This window comes from Ciona robusta, chromosome 1 (assembly GCF_009617815.1).
Source record: "Ciona robusta chromosome 1, ASM961781v2".
In the NCBI taxonomy this organism is placed as follows: Eukaryota; Metazoa; Chordata; class Ascidiacea; order Phlebobranchia; family Cionidae; genus Ciona; species Ciona robusta.
This window is the reverse complement of record NC_143235.1, coordinates 10,893,614-10,918,150: the sequence shown is the minus strand read 5'-3', so window position 1 is coordinate 10,918,150 and position 24,537 is coordinate 10,893,614. Positions and strand designations below refer to the sequence as shown.

Sequence of the window (24,537 nt, the reverse complement as noted above, 5' to 3'; positions counted from 1 at the left end):
GTTTGTTGACTGACACAGCGGCGTGTTCAGGAATTTTATTTATTTTGTACAAACGTTTTCCATTTGTCGTTATGGTTATATATACCGTGTAGTTTTGGTTAAGAATGTTCGCAGCAGAGGTGTGTGTGTGCCGTATTGCCGTGTAGGTGGCCAGGTCTTCCCCCGCCATCAGCGGTACTTGGACTCATTCTGACCTGTGACTTGGCTCAACAAGATCCAAATCCAGTCGGTTTATTCCACAAACAAGGACGAACCACATGACGCCACAGAAAACAGTGATAACAGCCGAGTCTTAACTGCGTGCCCACGCAGCAATTCCTGGGTTTTATATACATGGGACTATACGAAGAAGACCGGACACATTTCCACTGGGTGTCGGCAATTATTTAAATTAAAAAATACTAAAGAACGCACAAAAAACACTACAAAGTGTTAATAAGTGTAAAATAAATTAATTAAATAATAAAAATACGTTTCTAAATACATAAAACACTAGTAACATCTTTCCCACATTAGGTCGGTTATATACGCTCTTTCGTTCTGTTTACTGTCGTCGAGTCTGTGCCCTGTGGTGTAACGGTTTGCGTGCGGTCGTATATTCTCTTTGTTTCATTTTTATCGGGTTAGTGTCCCGCACAGTGGAATACTTATTTTTATTTTTTTTTCAAGTTTTTTTTGTTTGATTAGCACGATTTTGGGGTTAGGGGTTAGAGTTTAGGGGTTTATATCTTATGTGTATAAACCGTGAAACTAACTGCTCCCCATAGAATAGAGAAACGAATTTGTCATCGCCTCCTAGCGGAAAAAGTGTTCCGTCTTCTTTGTATAATCCCATGTGTTTTATATGGCGAGAAACATATGCACGCTCAAAGCATAGTCAACCGCTACAAACCTATAGTTGTATTTTGCCTGTATGACATTATGACAATAACCATAAGTTTAGAATAACCATATTTGAATTCTGATTTACATTAAACCAATGTTTTTCTGATTTTCAGTTAATATTTACCGCACCCCCAGTTTACACTCTACATTCTGCATATTGTATAATTTTACTGACAAGTTATTTAGTTTATCAAGATGGGAATTTTTGGAAGCCCAAACCCATTTGAAGAAGCATTAGGTGAGTACTGCTGTTTGGCACAAATGATTCATATTTAAATGTGTATTTTGGTAAATATTTTAATCACATAAAGTTGCAGTTTTTCTTCCACGTTGTACCATTTCAGATTCTCTTTATAGTCTTTATTATTTACAGATAAAGTTACAAATGAATTAAACACTGAAATTGACTGGGGAGCAATTATCAGCCTATGTGACAAAGTAAAAACCACATCAAAAGGGTAATTATGACATGTATGTGGCTGTTGCTGTTTTAACTTGAATGTTTCTCTTGCCACTACAGGCCACAAGACTTCACTGTTGTAGTTCTTCAAAAAATAAATCATAAAGTTCCCCATGTGAGCATGCAAGCAATAACAGTGTTGGATGCATGTGTAAACAACTGTGGCAAGGATTTCCACAAAGCAATTGCATCTCAGGTATGGTTTTCATAACATAGGCAGATAGGCTCAAATTTTGATTTGATAGACAATGCACAAGACTTTAATATTATTGGGTTTTTATAAGCCAAGCTTTTTAACTGCAACTCTTTTACCCACCTTTTATTCATAGGATGTTTAATGACTGTTTTTTTTTTTCTTTAGTTTATAACTAATATGATCTTTGTTGTCGTCTTGGAAAAGATAAACAAAACAACATTTGATATTCATATATAAAACACTCAAATTTCATTCATTAATTCATAATTTTAACTTTTACACCTTTACCCAAACAAATCCTGTACCATCTTTGTTTCATAAACTACGTCTTCCCAAATTGACATAGTTATTATTTATTAGCATTTCACTGAGAGCTTGGCAGAAATCATCAACAATAGCAGCAAAAACAAGAAAGTGGTTCGACGACTCTGTTACTTTATAAGAAAATGGGCAGAAGATTTTAAAGATGACCCAGAACTTTCGTAAGTTGCTCTATCTAATTACTTAGGCCTCTAACCCAGAGGTAATGGGTTCAAAGCTCGCCATTGATATCATAGTGGGCGAATGTGTCCTTTGGTAAGACCCTTAACAGCAATTGCTCAAACCCATTGATCACTAATAGGTTGTCTAAATCGTCAGACATACACATAACAAATATAAAAAATCCAAATAAACAATTACCCACAAAGTTACATTCAAGATAACTCGTAAGCTGACGTGAGGTGTATGATCACCCCCACCCGTGTTATAACAAGTGTGATGTCTGGCCATGGGAGCATAAAGCAAGTTACACTTTCTTTATTTCCCAAATCATGGGGGTTGCAAAGCCAATTTATATATCGTTTTATTGAAAGATTGATTACCTTTTATCATTATCATAGTGACTTTGTCAATAAAACTGCTGACAGTGACACTGTATGGTGTTGAGTTTGTTAACTGTACACATATACTTAAACTGTATAAACAATATACTGCGGTTTCAATCAACATGTGTGGTACCCTATAGGTTGGATAATGGATATATATACATAAAGTAAACACTACTCACTGCAAACTATACTGTAACTAAATCAAGCACTCATAACAATTTGGGGCCAAATACATGTCAAAAGAAATCTTAAAATATTGAAATTTTATTTATAAATTGTCATTTGCAGACATTTTGTATCCTTTTACTACTTACATCGTGGGAGAGGTATTCAATTCCCGGACACAGATGAAGATGCTTCCTCTACTTCTAAGAGATCAACGGAGCCTTTGAGCAAAGATCCAAATGTGGTATCAAGCCAACAGGAGGAAGAGGACATTGCAAAAGGTGAATTTTGACATGTTTGTACTGTAGGCTACATTTTAAAAATTGATATAAATCGTAAAAATTACTTATAAAATTTAAATGCATATGATAAACTAAAATATAAAATAAACATTATACGTAAAAACTAGTACTATTACAAAATCTTTTATGAAAACTAAAGTTTGTGTTTAGGTAATTCACAATTTTCAAATTTTTGCTCCTTAGTCTTTTTATTTGCGTTGTAAACACAGTTTAACGTTAATATTCCAACTTTCCCAGCAATTGAAGCTTCTCTGAAAGAAGAACAACAAAAGAAATCAATTTCAAATTCACTATCCGGCAGCAGTGTTCAGAGTAGTTTGTACCCAAGTATGTTAAACAACACAACTTCAACCCAATCTTACAATACTTCGTATGCTGCTTCAGGTACTAACGCATAATTCAAGTGTAATAATTGGCAATTAACATAACAGGATATCTGTGTTACATTTTATTATAATAAATGGTACTTATGGTAGTAATTATAGTCTTTTACATAATTTCAAATTCTAAAAAAGTCCAATTTTGTATATCTGGCTTGTTTAGGCCGATACAATTTTTACCCTTATTGTATAGGCTACTCATCTATTTAAAATCTCCCTTATAACAAACTATGTTGATACATCCCCAATAAGTTTGATGTATGTAATAGTTTTTACAAAATACACAGCCTTATATTTGGAATATCGCACATAATCCATGTAATACATTTAGATGTTTTAAAATTTACGTAGAGCAGTTACCTATATGTTATCATGCATACTTCATGTTGTTGATTATATTCAGGTTCATCATCTAAAAAACTTGTAAAGGCTTTATACGATTTTGAAGCAGCGGAAGATAATGAACTTACATTCCGAGCTGGTGATCTTATATCTATACTAGATGACAGGTGGGGCAATATGAGACGTTTATTCAGTGTTTGCAAGTTGCAATATATAGTAGGGTGGAGGGAAATGGGACACCAAATTGCAATATACAAAATTTTTTACCATTCTTTTTAACTTGCTTTAGTTTTTTCTTCCATGTTAAATACCCATCGTTCCATGTTAAATACCCCCATAATAAACCATAGTAAGGTATAATTACATATCACTCATTCCAAAATGTTCTAACATTATGTCTATATTCAATTTCATACTGTAACAGTTTAAACTAAGTGGTATAAAGTTACTTTAAAACTCAACTACTTGTTCCATGCTTGACATTGATTTTTTAAATAAATAATAAAACTATTCTTGCCCATTTCCAGCACATTACCCGTATTATACAGAAAAAAACGGTTGTTACTCCTATATTTTGACAAAAAATGTAAATTGTTTTTTGTTTTCATTCTTAGCGACGCTAACTGGTGGCGGGGTGAAGGGTCCAATGGGTCGGGGTTATTCCCCTCCAATTTCGTCACCCCGGATCTCTCCGTTGAACCAGAACCCGAGTTCGGGGTCAGGAGGTCAGAAGAGGAAGAGGAGCGAGAGCAAGTCGTCACTTTTAATGAAGATCTCGATGTTAAAGAGGTCGATCAAAACCAACCTGTGTTGGAGGTTAATGAAGTAAGTTGGATATTAGATGCTTTATTTACTATTTATGTAAGATGTAATATTAATGTAAGCTACTATATTAATATAAGATATTGCATCCACATTAGATGTTGTATTAATATAGGAGTTGTATTCAATAAGATACTTTAGTCATACAATAGGTCAGATCAATGTAAGATACCGTATTCATACAAGATATTGTAATAATATAGGATGTTGTGTTCATATAACCACTACAGTGAGTCTAGTTAAACCCAACTGAAAAAGTATTGTCTTTGAATGCATTTTATTCTATATGGGTGAGATCCTACTGCATGACAGAAAGGAAACTTGGGCTGTGGTTTATTACAGATTTGGCACTAGAATGCATAGGTAGTGAGTGAAATTTGTGAAACGGTAATAATTCAGATAAATCCCGATGTTAAATGTTGTTGATGGTTATGTTTGTGGTTGTTGTGTTGATTGAGTTGTGCGTAATCAACATCTGTTTATAAGAGTCTAAAACGCCTGAAACATCTGTTGATTATATATTAGGACATATGTTTAGCAGGATTTTAAACACATGTATATTATATTATTATATATATATGTATATATATATATTGTTCTTGTTTATTGTTGTTGTTTATATAATTACAAAAACAATGTAATAGAAAACCTTCAAGGAATATTATTTAGAATGGTAAAATCTAAATAGATTGAATATTTATACAGTAAAAAATCTTTGGATTCTTTGCTTGTATGATTCACGAACTAATGACTTGCTTAAGAACCCATTTATATAATGTTTATATAAGGTATTCCCCCTTTCCCCCAACCTTATGACAATATGATATGTTGTGTTAATAGGAGTTGATTGACCGAACACTAGCAGCGCTACAAAGCACAGACCCCGAACAAACAGAGATTGATCCACCTGAATTAAAACGAGATGAAGGTAGGACAAATGTTATACATAAGAGTGTGGTATTGACATTTTTGGGATATTTTCAGCTCAATATAAAGAACTATATTTAATCTTAATGTACAATGTTATTGGATCTTTAAACCATCTTTTTTTTTATTTGAAAATGTTATATGTATATGTATAGTAAAGTGGGGTCATATGGGACATGTTTTTATTCTCTCTTATCATCCCATTGGTAGTAAACAAAAACAAGTTACAGAATTGTATACCCATAGTCCCCACGATTCTAAAAGAGTGATATTAGTTGCTAAAAAGACGATCAGAAAATATAAGTTTTAGGTAGGTGCTAAATGCTGACAGAGTGACAGTTTATCCCATCTTACCCCACAGTACTATACCTTCATTATATGCAGTGGCGCAGCCAGAGAAAAATTTGGGGGTTTTAATCAAAAAGTTTTTTACAAAAAAAAAAAATTTTTAATTTTTTAAAAAAATTATTATTTTTTTTTTGGTTCAAAAGGGAAGGGGGGGGGTCACGACCCCCCCCCCCCTTCCCCCCTGGCTGCGCCACTGATTATATGTGTACAGTGTACCACTTAGCCACTGTATGAAATAAACTGAAAGATTAAACCTTCTCCAGATACATGTGCGCAGATGGAGAAGTTAATCGATCGTGAATTGGAGGAACTTGATCGGAAACATCTCGAATACACCGTGTTGAACGAGAAAATACTCGATTCACTGAAACTCTATGACACGTGGGTGTTTTCGATTGTTTTATCATTGTTGTGAATGAACTTTCTCTATAGTCAACTATTGTATTTAACTTGTTTTTTATGGCAGGTTGTTTGTTTATATTGACAGATGTGATCTAACGTAACTTGATATCGTTTTGCATATGTTTGGATTTTTAATTATAAATTTGTGTTTTATTTATCAAGGATATTAGCTATAGCTTTACTTCAAAACGGTTTATACCAATATCTAGCAGCACCTACAATCCTAGATGGTTCATTATTCTTTAACGGTTAAACGAAATATTAAGCAGTGGCAAACACTTCATTACATCAACTACAATAACCTACTTACTATATCATTATGTTGGTAATGGTAATATTCCTACTCACATAGGTTGATGAATGAGATGCCAGCATACATACCACCCCAGCAACCATACATGTCTATGCAGCAACCAGGGATTCCCCCACAACATATGATGGCTGGATATCCCCAGGGGAGTTTCCCAGGACCGGGATACACAGCTCCTAATCAGGTACGAAGGCCAAAGCTATTACAAAACCATAAAGCTATTATAGACCCAAAGCTATTGTAGAGACACAAAGCTAATATAGATCCAAAGCTATTGTAGAGACATAAGGCTTATATGGACTCAAAGCTATTATAAACCCAAAGCTTAGATAGAGACCCAAACGTTTTTTAAAGGCATAAAAATCATGTTTTGGTATTTTCACACAGATTCAAGCACCAGCCGCACCAGGACCATCTGGGGCTCCTCAGATGGGGTATTCCCCCAACCCAGTACCACAACAAAACCCATACAACCCCATGTATCAGGTTAATAAATATTTAATCGTCATACAGTGTTCCTTTTACAAACTCCTATGACTTGTTCTGACAAGAGATATCATTTGAATTTAGTTAAAACAGTCATTTGCAATTAAGTAACTAGCTTTTCATGAGTAATAAATGCTGTAATTGAATTACCAGTGTTCCAGATAAAGTGGTGTCTATGACTCTATATACCAATAAATATTTCATACCTTACTCTCAGCAACCATCTGCCACAAACTACTCAATGAACACCGTTGTGACCAAACCAACCGATCAACCGCATCAAGGTGTGTGAAAATAAACATTGAATCAGTGTGAAAACAAACCAAAATAGTTTGTCCTAATTTTAAAGCAAATTGCATTGTACTGACAAAATTTCCAGGTTTGAAGTTGATTAACCCTGAGTGGGTAAATGGTTTGTGTGTGTTTAATAACAGTTAATAACAACGGTGTTGGAATTTGTGCATATGATCCAACTTAATCTATGGATGTAATTATACGTGATTACTTATTTTAGGAGCATACACTACAGAGTATGGGGCAACTGCATCTTCACTACCTGGGTAATTCATCATATATAATTATCATTATATGTATATTATCTTTTTGATTATAATACTGTGAACTTCAGATTTTGAAATCGTTTTGTCTTTTAATCGAATTTTAAAAATATTTTTGGTCAACAATTTTTGAATCTGATCATTTTAAGAAAATATGATTTCAAGGAGATTGTTATACTTTTTATACTTCTTACCTTCACTTTCAATATTTAAACAAATTATTCATCAATTCAACTATTTGAATGTTAAAAATTTTAGTTTGAAAGTGCATTTTTACCCACTTTTGTGATTACCCAGGCATTATGGAGGCCAACCTAACCAGCAATCTACATTAACTTACAATGGTAACATGCACAACATGGCACCATATACTATGGTAAGTAAACTATTGTAAATATGTAAGTAACTTCTTACTTTATCCTTCGTGGCTGGAAAATGACAGTTGTTAAACACGGGTGTTTTGTTTCATACACCTCGTGTCAGCTTATGAGTTACAAAGTACGTTACTTTGTGAGGTTTTTTTTATGTGTGGCTGATTTGGACAACCCATTAGTGACAACTGAGTTGGAGCAATTATCATCAAGTGTCTTGCCCAAGCACACATACACCCAAAATGGTTGGAATAAAGAGCCTATTAACACCAATATAATGAGGGCAAGAAACATATTATTCTTGTTGTTTGTTTTTTTGTAAAATAAATCAACAGTCATTCTTGTTTGACTGCAAATTAAAAAGTGTATTATTTGAACTGTTCTATTTTCCGTGTATAATTTCACTTTAGCGGCTTAGCTATTATTGGAATTTTACTTTGTTCAGAATGTTTACTACCCCATGACCCATAACATGTCTTTGATTAATAAATAAACACAATGACTGTCGCTTTACCTTTACTACCCATCTTTTTTTCGCTTATATTAACTTTTGCGATCATTGTGACCACTGAGACAAAAAAGTCAGTTTTTCTTACTAACAATTTATTTTACAAATTCCTAATTTTCCAGAACAACTCCCCCCAACCAGCCACCCTCTCTCCTTCCCACTTTCCAACCAATCAGATTTCGTCTCAGCCCCTCATGTGACCAACCTGGACCAATCAGAATCTCTCATTTGCTTGGTGGATACCTTCAACCTTGATACAAATTTTCTTTTTGAAAATTCTTTGCTTAAATTATTTGAATAGTACCAGTGGTTTTAAACTTTAAATGCAAGTTTAAAACACTAAACTTTCTCGCATTTAAAACCATTTCTACATTTCTTCTCGAGAAAAATACTCCTGATATATTTTATTTAGTCAAGAACATTGAACTGAGTTATACTTCTGAAAATATTTCTGCTTTTCAAAAAATCATATTATGTTGCTTTACAATAGTGTTTTACATAAACTCAGCAGTTGGTTTGTTGCTGGTTCATTCTAATGACCACAGCAGGATATTTGTTAAATATTTTTTAATTAATAAAATGACATATAAAAATGAACGCATTACAGGACAGTCTTCAAACTTGCATTACCCAACTTTATAAACTTCAGGATTACACTTAGAAACAACACTAATCAATCAAAGATAAAACCCCTCATTTAAAACCCCAACTGTGTGCGCATATTTATGTCACAGCTGTATTACAGTCCTGTAAAGTACATACACAGTATTTAGACTTGTGTTTTCAATTACCACAAACTGTTTTGCTCTCGTCAAACTACTGGTCAGCTACCGACAGTGGTACCATGTTTTTTCTGGTGACGTCATTGGAAAATTGCTAAATCATCACGTGACGTAACTTCTTCGTATTGTGCTTGCTTGTTAATTTTATTATTGTCACTTGTTACGCAATTTAAGGTTACAATGTACGAATATATATACATAATATATTAAAAGGCGTTTCAACAAAAATCGAATATATGATGAACTGATTGGGAGAGCAAGAACAACTGCAAATTCATCGCTATGTTTCAATTGAGTTACTTAACAGTCGTTTCAAAACGGTATTCCGAGGTCAAAGTGGTCTTACATAAGGACACATGCTGTTCTCTAGTAGGCCGTGTGGTGCCCGGACCGCAATAGCGCCTGGTTCGAATTTATCACGACACCTGGGTTAGGATTATTTTATAAGATTATAAAGCAGAAAACTTTTTTGGTAACTTTTAAAGATATAAAGTGTGTCCATTCATTAGAGTTCAGCTCGCTTGTGATTCATACACCTCGTGTCCGCTTACAAATTACCATACATAAAGTGGGGTAAGGTCCTAGGGGGAAGATTGGACATCTTTTCTTTTTTTTTCTCGTCCCATTTTGTAATAAACAAAAAACAATCAATAAAATATAAAACCATATTTTCGTAAATTCCATAGACCGTTGTTAATTATTTAAAACACGATCATAATATTAGGATATTACGCGCGAAATGTGTCCCATCTTTCCTCATCGATGCCAACCATATAACTGTGTGAGTGATTTTTTGCATCGCTGTCGTCAATTTAGATAAATCATGACATAAGAGACCACTAGGTTAGTGAAATTGTAAAGTGTATTTATCAAGGGCAGATATACGCCCACAGTGGCAGCGCCGATCCCGCAAACTTTCATATTTCTTACTCGAACATTCAATTTGTAAGTTACATATAGTAGGGTGGGGGGATGGGGCACCTTTTATAAACAATTAGCAACGGTCTATGAGAGTCGTGAGGAAACGGTTTTATAATTCTCTAAATGTTCTTTGTTTTTTTTTACTAGATATGACGAGAAAATAGAACGAAAAGATGTCCCATCTTCCCCAACCCTACTATATATATAACGTCGATGTCATTATACTTATTTCTTAGACCTTCATGTTTTATATCTGTCAAGCACCCTATTATTGCAGCCAATGTTATAAAGTAATGTGCGTAACTACAGCATGCAATTCATTTATGTCCTATGATCTATGAAGTTATTCTTCGCCATGGAAGGGCATAGTAGGCGGGTGATTTACATTCCACAAAGAAAGGATTCCAAGGCGCAAGATACGTGGTGTGAACCCGTGCCCGACACTCATGGTACAACTGAAATTTAAAACAAAATCAGAAATATACGTCACATACAAGGGTGGCTATTTTCGATACCGAATTAGTAAAAAGAATGCTTTAAGGGTCAAAGTTACCAAAAGCCTTTATTTAATTTATTATAATTTTCAAAAAAAAACATTTTAGATTAAATACTTTTTAAATCGAAGTTCCCGAATTTCCTTTTCACTTATAGTCGTATAGTAGGATGGGGGAAGATGGGACACCTTTTCATTCTATTTTCTCGTACATTTTGGTAGTAAACAAAGAACATTCAAAGAATTATAAAACCTTGTCCTCGCGACTTCCATAGACCATTGTTAATTGTTTAAAACACGACCAGAATATTTATATATTTTGTGCTAAAAGTGTCCCATCTTCCCCACCCTACTATATATATTATACTACGTTTTGAAACATCGTTACCGTGTCTGGTAAGTATTAAGCATTTGCTACATAACTGAGCTCTGTTTTCATCACGAGAGTTATTTGATTTACTTTGAAACAACCAACCTTTACCACTCCGGTACAATTATGCTCGAAATTTCTCTCACATGGGATTGTTTCGATCGCTTTAAACATCAAGTAATAGAGATAGCCAGAGATGTACTAAAAACAAATTCAAGTAACAAGGAATTCTTATATATAAGTAAAAAATTGACTTTTTACCTGTTTACACCCTCCCAGCAACTTCGTTATTCTTAACTCAGACATTGATTCTGCCATGTATTGTATCTGAGCGAGTTGAACAGCTAACTGAACCTATGTGAGTGTAAAAACAACAGTTTAAATTGTGTACGTGAATATTTCGGTGAAAGGTGAAATTCTACGTCAAGTACAATGCTGTATTGCTCCTACGTCGTATGTGCTATGTTGGGTAAAATTGTCCTAATCTGCATTATATAGTTACAGCGGTCGGTGTCGCGAATATATGCCTACTAGTACCAGCTCTGTCTCATTTGAAATGTATAATAGGGCATGTATAGCAATATATTTGCATTTCTTATATTTTGGTAATAGATAGAGTTCTCCTATATTATTCGTGTCGAGTTCTCCCATATTAGAACATTTTAAACATTTTAAAGAATATACAAAAATCAACTGTTTATAGGTGTGATATAAACAAGCGTTGGTTGCAACCAAAACCTGTACGTCTTTAGTCAATTTAGCATAGTTTACCGTGTCACTTGTCAAGTCTTCGAATGTTAATACTTCCCGGATGTTGGACGGTACGTCACGTGGTCCCGATGACGTGAATGCGTTGCTAGGTAACATACAAGGAGGTTCGATTGCTGGATTAGTGTCCACGTTCTTTTAAAAAATACTGATTTATATAGACAAAGTTGGAATTGAGAAGACGAGTTTTCAATAATTAATAATGCTGGCAATTAACCTATTAGAAACATTTGCCTACACACCTGATTATACGGATTGTGCCGATGATGGCGATGACTATATAGTTGGTTGACTAAACACACATAGGGTAAACGCCAAAGGCCAACTACAGCGCGACATATATGTTCTATTACTTGTTCCAATCACAGTCTATTAGAAATATAGTATGGTGGGGAAGATGGGACATTCTTTCTTTATGTTTTCTCGTACCATTTGGTAGTAAACAAAGAACAGTCAAAGAGTTATGAAACCGTGTTCTCAAGACACCTAAAAACCGTTGTTAATGATTCAAAATACGATCAGCATATTTGGATATTATGTGCTTAAGGTGTCCCGTCTTATCCCACAGTACTATATATAAAGTATAGGGAGGTTTTCAGATGAATATGAGCTAAGGTTAAAATGTTGCTATTGGTAAATAATAGGCTATGAGCATCGAGAGCCGTAGAAAGGTGTTTCCATGACTCTGTGAGCATCGAGGTGGCTTAGATATATAGGAGCGTTGAGAAAGACGGGACACCTTTAGCCCATAATATCCAAATATGCTGATCGCATTTTAAACAATTAACAACGGTCTATGAGAGTTGGGGAATACGGTTTTATAATTCTTTGAATGTTCCTTTTTACTATCAAATGGGATGAGAAAATAAAATGAAAAGGTGTCCTATCTTTCCCCACCCTATATATATTATGGATCTCATTTCATTACTATCAATCGCGTTTATCTTTAAGAAAAAAAGTTTTTTATAGCATAGGTAAATGAGTCCGTAAAGTGTTTATGTATGGACTATGCATTGCATAATTTTCGTGCTGAAAGTGCTAACTTACGATGGACGTCGAATAAGAAATGTCCTGGCCGCTTGATTCTAAAACAGAATTTGAAGGTACTTTAATTGTATGTATAGCAACAATATATAGGCTACGCATCATGTCGTTTAATTCTCAGACATATAAATAGGTTTATTTAAACAATTTATACATTTCCACATTACCACTGTCAACTGATCGTTTAAGAACGTTTTTCTTCACCACAAAAGTCTGTACCGATGATGTATTTTGTGTTTTTGGTTTTTCATTAACCGGAATTACCCAGTCGTCATTTGGATCTAAGTCACAATAACACTTTGTCGCAGTGGACAGTACAGCTATCCAAAATACAACTAGCATCTTTGGTCTGAAAGGTTTTTAACAGAAGGTTTTTAAAACTATTTAAGATATCTATATTTTTAAGATTTTTTTTACATTTTGAACACCTTTATTGCGTCAAAATAATGATTATGTCCGTCATAATGTAAAGATAAAAGTAATTTTCGTTCAACCTACTATCCTATGTATAAAGATAACGAAACTCAGAGGAAATACAAACTGTACTATTGTACATGGTTATCCTTTTTAAGCGCGCCATGTCGAAAGAATGGCAGGACTCTTTCAACGGTGATACTTTTTCGGAAGAAAATTTAAGTCAGTACTTTCAAGAAATGTTCTTTACGCTGGACAAGCTGAGAAGGCGCACAAAAAGTAAAACAAATGACGCAAGAGTTATGATTTCCTCGTGCAAAGCTAGCAATCGAAACGTTGAAGATTTGACTAAAAAAGCCGAATATTTAACAAGAGTGGTTCGTAAAAATAGGCATGAAATGAAGAATCTTATACAGCTTGAAAATAAACTTGCACTTTGTCAAGATCGCTTTGACAGATTGTCACAAAACGCTGTAACGAAAGACTAAATTATTAATCCCTTTCCATAACGTCTACTTCGTCGACCGCATTTGTTTTTAAATTACAATAGTTTTAAATGACTGCCTTGTCTGACCGCACCACCGTAACTAGCGGTTGCATTTGCATTTCACAAAGAGCGTGACTATTTTTAAAACGTTATCTTTGTTGAGTAGAAGACACTTTAGATACGGTGGTTAAGTTGATAGCGGTGCAGGCAACGCGGATCAACAGAGATATTGTTCTTATGACATCATTTTAGCGTGATTAAACTTGTACGACATGGAGTACATCGTCTTTGTTTTATTTCGCTTTAGTTTATATAATTACAAATGCAAGTAGGATAAAACACTTCTTTTTGTGATAGTCAGTAAACATTTATTGGCCCACTTCGGTTTGTATGACCATTAGTACAATGCGTCATTTGTAAAGGAAATGTATGCAAACATTTACACATTTGTAATAAACTAGTATGCAGTCTAATTACACTAGGCCGCAGACAAAGCGATGTTTTAACACCCCACTTTATAACAAAAATTTATACGATTTCTATAGTCGTACACGTCGCGATTCGGTTGGCTTGGGGTGAAAGGTTACGCCGCCAACTCACGCTTTTTTCGGAACGATAGTAAAGAGATTTAAAGTTATACGTCAGTCTAAAATCGCTTGTATTCGACTTTACTGAACACAAGGACAGCGTAAGATTTTGTATTAAGTATTGTATATCATTGCAAGGAAATAATATGGCTGTCAGTACATCTACATCTGCTGTTGTGTCTCTAACATCGTCAGTTCTTCTGTTCGCCGGAATGCAATATTTCAAGGTGCAACTTGGATCGACCGAATGGTTTACAATTTTGGGCGGTTTTATTGGATCGGTCCTCTTCCTTATGCTACTTACAGGCGTTAGCAATCTGGAGAATGTGTTTTTGGATGACAACTTCCAAGCCAAGCTTTTCCCAGAGGTTCTCATTTGCCTTGTTCTTGCCATGACTGCATCAGGGTTGGTGCACAGAGTTTGCGTGACAACTTGTTTCGGATTCTCCAGTGCTATGCTGTATTTCGTCAACCAAATATCCAGCTCCATGTACCAGGGTGCTGTTCCAACAACACCAGGTCCAAAGGCAAAAGTTCAAAAGAAGAAGAAGCATTAAAAACCGAACTTCTCTGATTTTAGTCAATAGTTCTAATATGTGTTGGGTGTTTTTTGAACCTTTCTGCCAGCATGTCAGAAATATTTAAAAACATATATATAAATATCTATTTCGTGATTAATTAAATTTTGGTGATGTTTTATTTCTGAAGCAACTGTTGCGCTTTTACTGTTGGTCTTCAACTACAAACACTCGATTAATATGAAGCAATTATTTGCATTCGTGTCCGCATTGCTCAATTTGTTCTGTATGATGAAACATGTAAAACACGTATTGCTGTTTACCCTCTGTGCCTTTTAATTTAAACCAACAGCAGTTCATCTGTATATAATGGAGTTTTATTCAAAGCATTGCATAATGCTCAATACTATATATAATTTCATTAAATTTCCGTAAAAATGATTCCTAGTTTTAAATAGTTTTTTTTTCAGTTTAAAGTTATTATAACGCATTTTGATAAAACAATCAATGAATAAATTGTAGCTTTGTGAAGAGTGTAAACATTCCTTTTGTGACAGTATAGGGAGTGTGGCAAATGTTTGCAATTTTTTAATGTTTAAAATAATGTTAGTTGTTAAACTGTAATGTCAACACTTGAAATCTTCCAAAATCTATTAAACTTTAAAAAAAGCTGTTTAACTTTTGTAATGTTACATTCAAGTAAAAAAAACTGCACTCGCTATTCTCCCATATTGGCTTATATCACATGCATGGCAATAAAACTTGTTTATTAACCAACGTAGGTTATAAGATGGCCACTGGTGGCCTGGTAGGTGGTCTAGAAGGAATTAGGAATCCCGGGGCTTTAACCTCGCTTATTATAGTCGTTGTGCTTGCTCTCTGCTGCCTCATAGCGTTTGCGTCAAGATTATTCGCAGTGATTCGATTTGAAAGCATTATCCATGAATTTGATCCATGGTGGGTTTTTATAATGTCAAATGTGTATCGTGAAACATGGTTTTTCTTTGTGTTGAATATCTTATAAATATAATTTTGTAATGTTAAAAAAAGTACATATATAGTTCAAATGATGAATAAAACCTCTTCAAAAGTCTGTATTCATTGCAGGTTTAACTACAGAGCAACTCACCGCCTGTCTACGTTCGGTTACTATGACTTTTTAAACTGGTTCGATGAACGAGCATGGTACCCACTTGGGAGGATTGTGGGTGGCACTGTAAGTGTTTTGTCACTTTTTTAACTACTTGTGTGTTTGGGGGACTAGTTCTTGTTTTACAGTAACCTGTTGACCTTGAATTATACAGTTGTTTCATGTTTGTTCTGTGCAAAAAAAGGTGTTTTTCTAAACTATGCAATGGGTTTTCAAGATACAATATATTTGTGGTAACTAAAACCTGATAAAAACTTCAACCGAGCTTAATTAAAAAGATTATACAAACATTTAATTATAATTGAGTTAAAGCCTTCAACATGAAGGTACCACCTAGCTATGTAACTGTAGAACTTTAGAAGTACCGATAATAAATAGCATTGGTTGACAATCGTTTGTCAGTGGATTTCATTTCAAGGAAGTAAACAACTAAACAGCATCCTGTACTGATTCGCTTGCATCAACTCACTAAATCACTGTTACAAGTTCTTATACAGAAAAACACTTACCCATAAAGATGTTATAACTTTCTGTTGTTCAGCTTTTAAAGATAAAATGACATTTTTTTAGATCTACCCTGGTTTGATGGTTACTGCTGGCTTACTACATTGGATATTGAACAGCCTCCACATCACAGTCCACATACGTGATGTTTGTGTCTTCCTTGCACCTTTATTTAGTGGCTTGACCTCAATTGCTACATTTTTCCTTACAAAGGAATTGTGGAGTTCGGGAGCAGGTCTTTTTGCTGCTTGTTTCATAGCAATAGGTAAGGGGCAAATGTGTTGATCAAGTTCTTTATGTGTAATGTTATTTATGTGTGTGTTTGTTGTTCAGAAACTGAGAAAAAGCTGTTCGAACCTCGGTTCATTATTTATGCTTATTGAACCAGTTCTTAAAATTAAACAATTCAGTCTTCAATCCCAGTTTATAGGAAAAAGGAAAGAGATTAAAGTTTCATCATTATGTCAATGTTTTTAATAAAGTTTTAAAAAAAATATATTTTACATTTTGCCATCTTATTACGTGTGTTTAAATGATGCATTTTATTTTTTATATTTTGTTTTTTTTTTCTATTTAAGTAGGCCTATATTTTGTTATGTGTAAAAACAAGTCAATACTGTCATTTCTTTCACTTTAAAACTAACAGTAATATTGAATTTACGCAATGTTAGCTTTTACATTTGTTCCATTATTAATAATTCAACAGACATGGGAATTGTGTCTTTGTATCAAACACACACATTCTTTAATTGAAATGTCACTTTTTGTCAATTTTATCTGTTTACTCTATATTTTAGTGCCTGGCTACATTTCACGGTCAGTGGCAGGCAGCTATGACAACGAAGGTGTTGCAATTTTTGCGCTTCAGTTCACTTATTTCTTGTGGATCAAGGCATTAAAGAAAGGCTCCGTGTTCTGGGCTGTTTGTTGCGCACTTTCCTATTTCTATATGGTAAGTACATACTTTGGAGCTACAACTTTCCTTTTTTCATACAAATATAAAACTTCAAATAAGTTGCAGCTAAATTACAACATTCACAAATATGCATATAGGCTATAGGTCTATAGCAATATAGAATCTTTTAAGTAATTCAAAAATACGTACATGATGTCATTGGTGTATATATAGCTTTATAATTTGTAATAAGTTTTGCATATTTACATATTTTTTTATAAATTCCATGGTCCATCATTTGAGTTAACTAATCTTTAACAATGGTTAAAAACACAGGTATCAGCATGGGGAGGTTATGTGTTCATTATAAACCTTATCCCACTCCATGTGTTTGTGTTGCTGCTAATGCAAAGATTCTCCAGCAGAGTATATGTTGGTAAGATTGTTTGATTCATTTCCCTATGTATATCCGTAATACCACCCTTAAGTATAGCAGTCACATCATCATGTGTAGTTATTATGACTGGCATTTTAGAATTAAATTTGCATTATCAAATACATCTTTTAATACACTACTGTCAACTTTTCATTTTTTGGTAAATTTTTTAATTTGATATTTTTAATATTCTAACAGCGAGTTTCTTTGATTGTTTTGACCACTTTGAATACATATATATGTTGCTTATTAAAACAACAGCCAATAAAGATTAATGCAACCCTCCTGAGCTTATAAACTAATATTTCATCTCCACAGCATACACCACATTCTTTATCCTGGGTCTCCTGCTTTCAATGCAAATTCCATTCGTTGGTTTTCAACCAATAAGAACGAGCGAGCATATGGCGTCCGCAGGTGCATAGAATTTAAAACTTAAAAAACAAAAAAAATGTAAAAAAATTAAAGATTTTAGATTTTAATTGGAATTTTTAATTTGGCTGCAATTAAAGTACAAGGTCCAGTGAATCAAGATTAAAATGTTCATAAAATTATTCTTGTAGCAGAGAACTGGACTCTTACATACAATAATCATAGACCTCAAACTTTTTACAATGAAGAATAGGCATGGAAAGTTAGACATACATTCCTGTGAAACAAATGTAACCCTTTTTTTATTTTACTGATTAAAGAAGTTTTATTTCATCGTTGAAAGTTCCTCATAGAGGTATTTTACTTCAGGCGTTTTCCTTCTTCTGCAAGTTTATTGTTTTCTCGACTACGTTCGTTCACGCACGACCAAACAACAATTCCGATCACTCTTCTTCCTCGCCATCCTTATCATGTGTGTTGTCCTTGTGGTTGGTGTGGTTGCACTCACTTATGCAGGTGAATATGCATTGAGTTTCAGCACTAAATTATCACTATGTTAGTGTAGGGAAATAGTTCTTCACTACATGACAAATGAATTGAATTCTTTATTTGATTATATTTTTACTTTATTACAGTTATGTATATATTGTATTGAAAATGTCTAATGCTACACTAATTTTAAATGACAAAAAATCTGGTATAATATGTATGTATATGTTCAAAAACTAATTGCTTGGAAGTAAAAGGCAAATAATTAAGTAAATATAGAAATGGTCATACCAAGTTAACTGTTAACCACTGTTTCAGAAGCTTATAGTTCACAACTAAAGAAAATCTTTAAAAAACTGTGGCTTTAAGTAATTCGATTTCTTATACCAGGATATATCGCTCCATGGAGTGGAAGGTTTTACTCGCTGTGGGACACGGGGTACGCGAAGATCCACATCCCGATCATTGCATCTGTGTCCGAACATCAGCCAACCACATGGTCATCCTTCTTCTTTGATCTTCATGTCCTCTCATGCACTTTCCCAGTAGGAATCTGGCTTTGCATCCATAAGATAAATGATGAAAGAGTTTTTGGTGAGATGACTTGCTCTTTTTAATGTATTTCAGGTGTTCATCTTTTAGAAATTAGTGAGGTTTTTATAGGCATGGTCTTTTGAATGGTATTTTGTTCAGTAATTAAATTGTTCATAAATTAGTTGTTTTAAAAAATGTTTTTGTTTATTTTCTTATTCTTTAATGCTAAACTAAGTAAAACTGTATGTTTTTAAAAATTTTAAATAAATTTCGAAAATATTATAAAAAAGTTGTAACATTTTATTCTGTTCTGTTGCGCAGTGGTCCTGTATGCAGTGTTTGCAGCTTATTTTGCCGGTGTAATGGTTCGTTTGATGTTGACACTTACACCAGTTGTGTGTATGCTAGCTGGCATCACTTTTTCGGCAACACTTAGCTATTTTATCAAGGTGAAAACTATTTTTTGTTAATAACACATACATACTCTATCTGCTGTTTCTATGAACAGTGACCTTAATTTATGGTATTAATATTAATATAGGCCTAAAATTTAGGCATACTGTTTAGAAATCTAAAATTATCAACAAATTAGGAAAATATATTTTATAATTTTGTTAAAAACCTAAAACGTCTACATTTAAAAAAAAATTTTTAGTTGTTTCTTTTAAATTGGCATATTAAATTTTCCCTGATTACCAAACATAATTAATAAAATTATTATTTTAATTCATTAGGATGATGACAATGAAGGAAATTTAAAAAACAAGAAAGAAAACAAAAAGAGAGCCAGCATAGCTCGGGTAAGCTATTATGATGTCATACTTGGTTTTGTGGGGCAAATATGTGGTTGTTTTATTCGAAAATTGTTTTTTTCATGCTTATGGCCAGGAGTGGCAGCTTGAAAAGTCGCAGGTAATTGTTTAGGTTGGTTGCCAGTTGGTGATAGTTTATGGTAGCGTGGTGACTTTTGTATGGGTATGAATTTTAAAAGGTGGCTGCAAATTTTGATCGTTTTTCGTTGCACTTTTAGTAAAGACTTTAAATACAATGTGCAGACAATTTAATGCCAGGAAGAAAAATATTTTTTATATTTCTTATGTAAAAAATAAAAATAAACATGCTCGTTCATGCAGAACAACGACAATGGTGAATATGCGATGGTTGGAGATGATGACGATAGCGAGGGCGATGAAGCACAAAATGCTGAGTCACAATCCCCTCGTAGTTTGTATGACAAAGCAGGAAAAAGCAATCGAGGTTAAAATTATTTTGTTTTAATCTACAGAATAGAAGGTCATGCAGTGTGGTACGTCATGAATTTCCACCAGAGTTGATTCGCAACACACAACTTGTTTTTTTTTTTAGTTTAAAAAAATAGAAATGAACAACAGTTCTATAATATGTTGGAACTTGACAAAGCCTTGTTAAAACTTTTGCCTTAAAAATATATATATTTTTTATAGCGATCTAAAATTTTATTTTTTTAACTTGTGACTTAAAAAAAATCAAATAAATGCTTTTAATTTTCAGCTGCAAAGAAATCGAGTTCCTCATCAGCCCCACCTACTGGTGGTAAGAAAAATAAACAAGAATTTGTCGGTCTTGGTGCAAATGTTAAGGTGAGCATAAATGTCAGTATGACTTGTATAAAAACATTACGTCCATGCTTTGTATCATATGGCCCAATTTACTGACTTTTATTGCATGCCGTATGTTGGAATTTGTCATAAAATGATAGTGTTTAAAATCTTAATTGTTGACAAATTTATGTTTTAAATTTTCATATCTAAAGAACTGAAAAAAAATGATGGTGCATCTTATGTTAAGGAGGTTTTAAATAAGTTCGGCATCTTTTACTGAAAAACATTGTCCAACTTGCATTAAATTATATTTTATATATATGCGGAATACTATCACTTAGCAAGACAGCTGTAAGCCTATTTGTTTACATAAAATTTTAAGTTATTTTTTTTCACCTAATAATAACTTTGATGATGTCAAAGGGTCTTGTGATGATGTCATTCTTGTTGATGTTGATGCTTTTCGTGGTTCACTGCACATGGGTGACGAGCAATGCTTACTCGAGTCCAAGTGTCGTGCTTGCTTCCTATAATAACGACGGGTAACATAAAAATTACATTAATTTATTTTGTCAGCAAACTATGTACCACAAATTCTAAAAAAAAAATTAAATAAGATTTAGATATTATATATTTCAAAAATAGCAGTAACTTTAAAATCTTACCAAAAAAATATTTGCCTTTTTTTACCAAAAACTGTTTTACTTAAGGTCTCGAGTTATTCTTGATGATTTTCGTGAGGCTTACCATTGGTTGAGACAGAACACGCATGACCGAGCACGTGTGATGTCATGGTGGGACTACGGATACCAGATTGCGGGGATGGCTAACCGAACAACACTTGTTGATAATAACACTTGGAACAACAGTCATATTGCATTGGTGGGTATTTTACTACTTTCTATAAGTTATTTATCTGTATAAAGCACTTACATAACATATAACACCATAATGCTGAAACGCAAGTCAGGAAATAAGTGAAGTTATTTAAAATATATATTTACAGTTGGGAGGGGGACAAAACACCTTTGGCACATAGTATCTAAATATCCTGATCCTGTTTTAGACAATGAACAAGTGTCTATAGGCGCCATGAGCATACATTTTTATTAATCTTTAAATGTTTTTTTCTGTTTACTACCAAACAGAGTGAGAAAATAGAATGAAAAGGTGTCCCATCTTCCCCACTCTACTATATATATATATTTGATTCAACAAATATGATTGATATACTTTAGTATAACTAACATATGAAGCTTAGCAATTTTTCTGGAGTGATTAATCTTGGGATACTCACATGTGAAATTTATTCCAAAAAATTACTAGAGCTATTTCAAGTAACATGTTTTGTTTGGTAACTACAGCAGCAGGGTATTTATTTCTCGCAATAAAAAAAGGAATTTTTTTGTATTTTTTGACAATTTAATCATCAATGATATTTTGATTAGGTTGGTAAAGCAATGGCATCCACGGAAGATAAATCCATAGAGATCATGAGGATGTTGGATGTTGATTATGTCCTCATTATATTTGGAGGTATGATCGGATACTCGGGCGATGACATCAATAAGTTTCTATGGATGGTAAGTTTTGCTCTCATGTTTTTCTTATAGTTTGCTTTTTTTGGCAACAGATCAAAGATAATAAAAATAAATAAATATCGGCACATTTTTTTAGCCTGAAATTTATTGGATCGAAAACGCAGTTCTGTTGACAAATTTTTGGTTTAAGGAAGTTCAGACTTTTCTCATTATAATAGGGTATATCAATTGCACTGTAAAGTGAAAGTGTTTTACTAAAATAATTATCCCTCTTATCTTAAAAACCACTGTCTTTATTATTTTCTGGCTTCGTTAGTGTTTGTTCTGAACAAAGAAATCTTATACAGGTGCGTATCGCTGAAGGGGAACACCCTGGTGATATCAAGGAAAGCAAATACTTCACCCAGAACGGGGAATTTCGTGTCGATAAAGGGGGTTCCCCCACCCTGCTTAACTGTCTCATGTACAAGATGAGCTATTATCGGTAAAACAAATTAAATATATTTTTTATATAATTTTAAAAATAAGTTTAAAGAAAGATTCAAAAAGAGAGAGATTTTTTTTTGCTCTGTGAATTTGTTTAACCACTTTGTAACAACCACCACCAAGTTTTGATATTTTGGGCATCATATCTGAAAACCTATATAAAGATTGATCAAGTATTATATGTTTGTCAGCAGTAGTATGTGTCTTAATACAAAATTTAAATAATAATGATCATCGTACAGACAAGGGAATGTATAAATGCAACTTGCTTAAACTTCACGTGGCAGGAAACAACAGTCGTTATAAATACCACAGTTTTTTTTGTTTTATACACTTGTGCCTGTTTAAGGAGAACCACATATGTAGCTTTGTGGGTGATGGCTGATTATTTCAACAATAAATCCTGAACCTTACTGCATAGAAACATTATATTTTTGACATCCAGGTTCGGGGAGTTGCAGATGGATTTCAGGAGTCCACCAGGTTACGATCGAACACGGAATGTTGAGATTGGAAACAAAAATATCAAGTTTGAACATTTGGAAGAAGCATATACATCGGAACACTGGTTGGTTAGGATATACAAGTAAGTTCATGGTGAATATATTTGTGATCGTGTATTCATAGAATTGTATTTCACGTTAATTACGCAATCGTAAAAAAGGTCACATAAGTATATTCTTGATACAAACACGCACAATCACGGTCGTGATATCAAAACACAATCACGGCCGTGATTACATGGTCGTGATGTTGAGTTACCATCATTAACGTCGTTTTGAATTTGTACATATTTTAAAACGGCTTCTTTTTTAAACAGAGTGAAGAAGCCAGCAAACCGCGTACCTCTTGGTCGCCCTCCTGTGTCCAAACATTACAAAGCTAAGCATATGTCTAGAAAGGTAAGCCAACTTTGACACATCATTTATTTTAATAAAGTAATAGGTAAACCAATGCAATGTACTCTGTAGTTTTGATAGCTTTGTGCCCATAATTACAAAACCGTTTTTATTATGCCCTATGTCGTTCAGACATCCAAAAAACGTCGAGGTTTCATTAAAAACAAACTGGAGACGAAAAAAGGTTTACGATCTCGCCCAGTAACCAATCAGAAGACGACGAAAAGGTCACGCAAAGCAAACAAAAGGTCACTGTGATGTCACTATAACGCAGCTGCAACGTCATGAAAACGACTGTGCAATGATTGGTTTTAAACCGGAAAATGCGGAAAAAATCGGAACCGCCAGAATTTAGCATATGGTTTCGCTACTGTCTTTTCTGCAGCACAATTTGTCGTCTCTCAACCGGTGTATTACAATCGTATTTGGTGTGCCAATGAAAATTTACCGAGTGTCTATAACCGTACTGTTTCCGATGCAGTCTTATGTTCGTGTCGTTACGTTACACTAAAACGAGTATTTCACCTAAAGAAATATACACACGGGCTGTATGGTTCGTCGTGTTTGTATGTATGTATCTATGCGTGTGTGTTTGTACTCGGTCCGTCATTTTTACACCCATCTCCCAATACTGTGGAAAGCGCAACTAATTATGTGTTTTCCGAAAATCGGCTACTTGAAGAAATTCGTCCAATTTCACTTCGTAAGTTCATCGTCATTTGCTGCTGGCTTCTGCTTCAGCAAATTGGAAATGCCGCGTCAACATTAATTGTTCCATTACACAGAAAGGTAGCATTTTTTTGTGTACACCTTGTATCGTGATGCCTATGTTTGAAACGGGGAAATAAATAAAGCTGCTGATTACTCGCTTATTGAAAGACCCAAATATTCCGTCGCGAGAAGAAGGTCGCCTCGAATTAGGATCAAAATTCACAAA

At 33.9% G+C, this 24,537-nt stretch overlaps 4 protein-coding genes across 7 annotated transcripts; 3 read left to right on the top strand and 1 right to left on the bottom strand.

Annotated features, from left to right (window-relative positions):
- Positions 1-966: 966 nt before the first annotated feature.
- On the top strand, positions 967-9,340 carry LOC149743099 (signal transducing adapter molecule 1-like). The gene is made up of 16 exons (XM_089882828.1): positions 967-1,123; positions 1,259-1,343; positions 1,406-1,541; positions 1,902-2,023; positions 2,699-2,856; positions 3,115-3,261; positions 3,661-3,766; positions 4,214-4,424; positions 5,262-5,349; positions 5,960-6,077; positions 6,451-6,592; positions 6,796-6,894; positions 7,112-7,178; positions 7,409-7,454; positions 7,749-7,827; positions 8,453-9,340. The coding sequence occupies exons 1-16, from the start codon at positions 1,081-1,083 to the stop codon at positions 8,528-8,530; spliced, it is 1,725 nt and encodes a 574-aa protein (XP_089738954.1). The 5' UTR covers positions 967-1,080; the 3' UTR covers positions 8,531-9,340.
- A 616-nt stretch (positions 9,341-9,956) lies between these two features.
- Positions 9,957-13,086, bottom strand: LOC149743098 (uncharacterized). Of its 3 annotated transcripts, none has more exons than XM_089883417.1 (6): positions 12,876-13,086; positions 12,712-12,749; positions 11,668-11,799; positions 11,158-11,250; positions 10,915-11,097; positions 9,957-10,488 (listed from the first exon to the last, which is right to left on the bottom strand). In XM_089883417.1, the coding sequence occupies exons 1-5, from the start codon at positions 13,048-13,050 to the stop codon at positions 10,930-10,932; spliced, it is 606 nt and encodes a 201-aa protein (XP_089739543.1). In that variant the 5' UTR covers positions 13,051-13,086; the 3' UTR covers positions 9,957-10,488; positions 10,915-10,929. The 3 variants fall into 3 exon arrangements, with proteins under 3 accessions (XP_089739543.1, XP_089739528.1, XP_089739535.1); XM_089883402.1 differs by having other exon boundaries at positions 10,987-11,097; XM_089883409.1 differs by having other exon boundaries at positions 11,002-11,097; positions 12,876-13,084.
- A 1,111-nt stretch (positions 13,087-14,197) lies between these two features.
- Positions 14,198-15,496, top strand: LOC149743097 (dolichyl-diphosphooligosaccharide--protein glycosyltransferase subunit KCP2-like). The gene has a single exon (XM_089883594.1). The coding sequence runs from the start codon at positions 14,343-14,345 to the stop codon at positions 14,751-14,753; it is 411 nt and encodes a 136-aa protein (XP_089739720.1). The 5' UTR covers positions 14,198-14,342; the 3' UTR covers positions 14,754-15,496.
- On the top strand, positions 15,460-24,464 carry LOC149743096 (dolichyl-diphosphooligosaccharide--protein glycosyltransferase subunit STT3B-like). Of its 2 annotated transcripts, XM_089882573.1 has the most exons (20): positions 15,460-15,671; positions 15,822-15,930; positions 16,435-16,633; positions 17,166-17,320; positions 17,600-17,699; positions 18,018-18,116; positions 18,441-18,587; positions 18,951-19,154; positions 19,416-19,543; positions 19,829-19,894; positions 19,983-20,006; positions 20,228-20,351; positions 20,625-20,713; positions 21,098-21,216; positions 21,385-21,556; positions 22,123-22,257; positions 22,563-22,699; positions 23,147-23,287; positions 23,522-23,603; positions 23,733-24,464. In XM_089882573.1, exons 1-20 carry the CDS (start codon positions 15,460-15,462, stop codon positions 23,856-23,858), a joined length of 2,568 nt encoding a protein of 855 aa, XP_089738699.1. In that variant the 3' UTR covers positions 23,859-24,464. The 2 variants fall into 2 exon arrangements, with proteins under 2 accessions (XP_089738699.1, XP_089738708.1); XM_089882582.1 differs by lacking the exon at positions 19,983-20,006.
- The last annotated feature ends 73 nt before the right edge of the window (positions 24,465-24,537 follow it).

Coding starts and splice junctions, on each gene's coding strand:
- LOC149743096 (XM_089882573.1), top strand. CDS start 15,460: ATGCATGGCAATAAAACTTGTTTATTAACCAACGTAGGTTATAAGATG. Junction 18,588..18,950: donor GGTTGCACTCACTTATGCAG/GTGAATATGCAT, acceptor TTCTTATACCAG/GATATATCGCTCCATGGAGT. Junction 20,714..21,097: donor GTCTTGGTGCAAATGTTAAG/GTGAGCATAAAT, acceptor ATGATGTCAAAG/GGTCTTGTGATGATGTCATT.
- LOC149743098 (XM_089883402.1), bottom strand. CDS start 13,050: ATGCTAGTTGTATTTTGGATAGCTGTACTGTCCACTGCGACAAAGTGT. Junction 11,251..11,667: donor AAGACTTGACAAGTGACACG/GTAAACTATGCT, acceptor ACACTCACATAG/GTTCAGTTAGCTGTTCAACT. Junction 10,489..10,986: donor TAAAGGTTGGTTGTTTCAAA/GTAAATCAAATA, acceptor TTTAAATTTCAG/TTGTACCATGAGTGTCGGGC.
- LOC149743099 (XM_089882828.1), top strand. CDS start 1,081: ATGGGAATTTTTGGAAGCCCAAACCCATTTGAAGAAGCATTAG. Junction 1,542..1,901: donor ACAAAGCAATTGCATCTCAG/GTATGGTTTTCA, acceptor ATTATTTATTAG/CATTTCACTGAGAGCTTGGC. Junction 7,179..7,408: donor AACCGATCAACCGCATCAAG/GTGTGTGAAAAT, acceptor TACTTATTTTAG/GAGCATACACTACAGAGTAT.
- LOC149743097 (XM_089883594.1), top strand. CDS start 14,343: ATGGCTGTCAGTACATCTACATCTGCTGTTGTGTCTCTAACATCGTCA.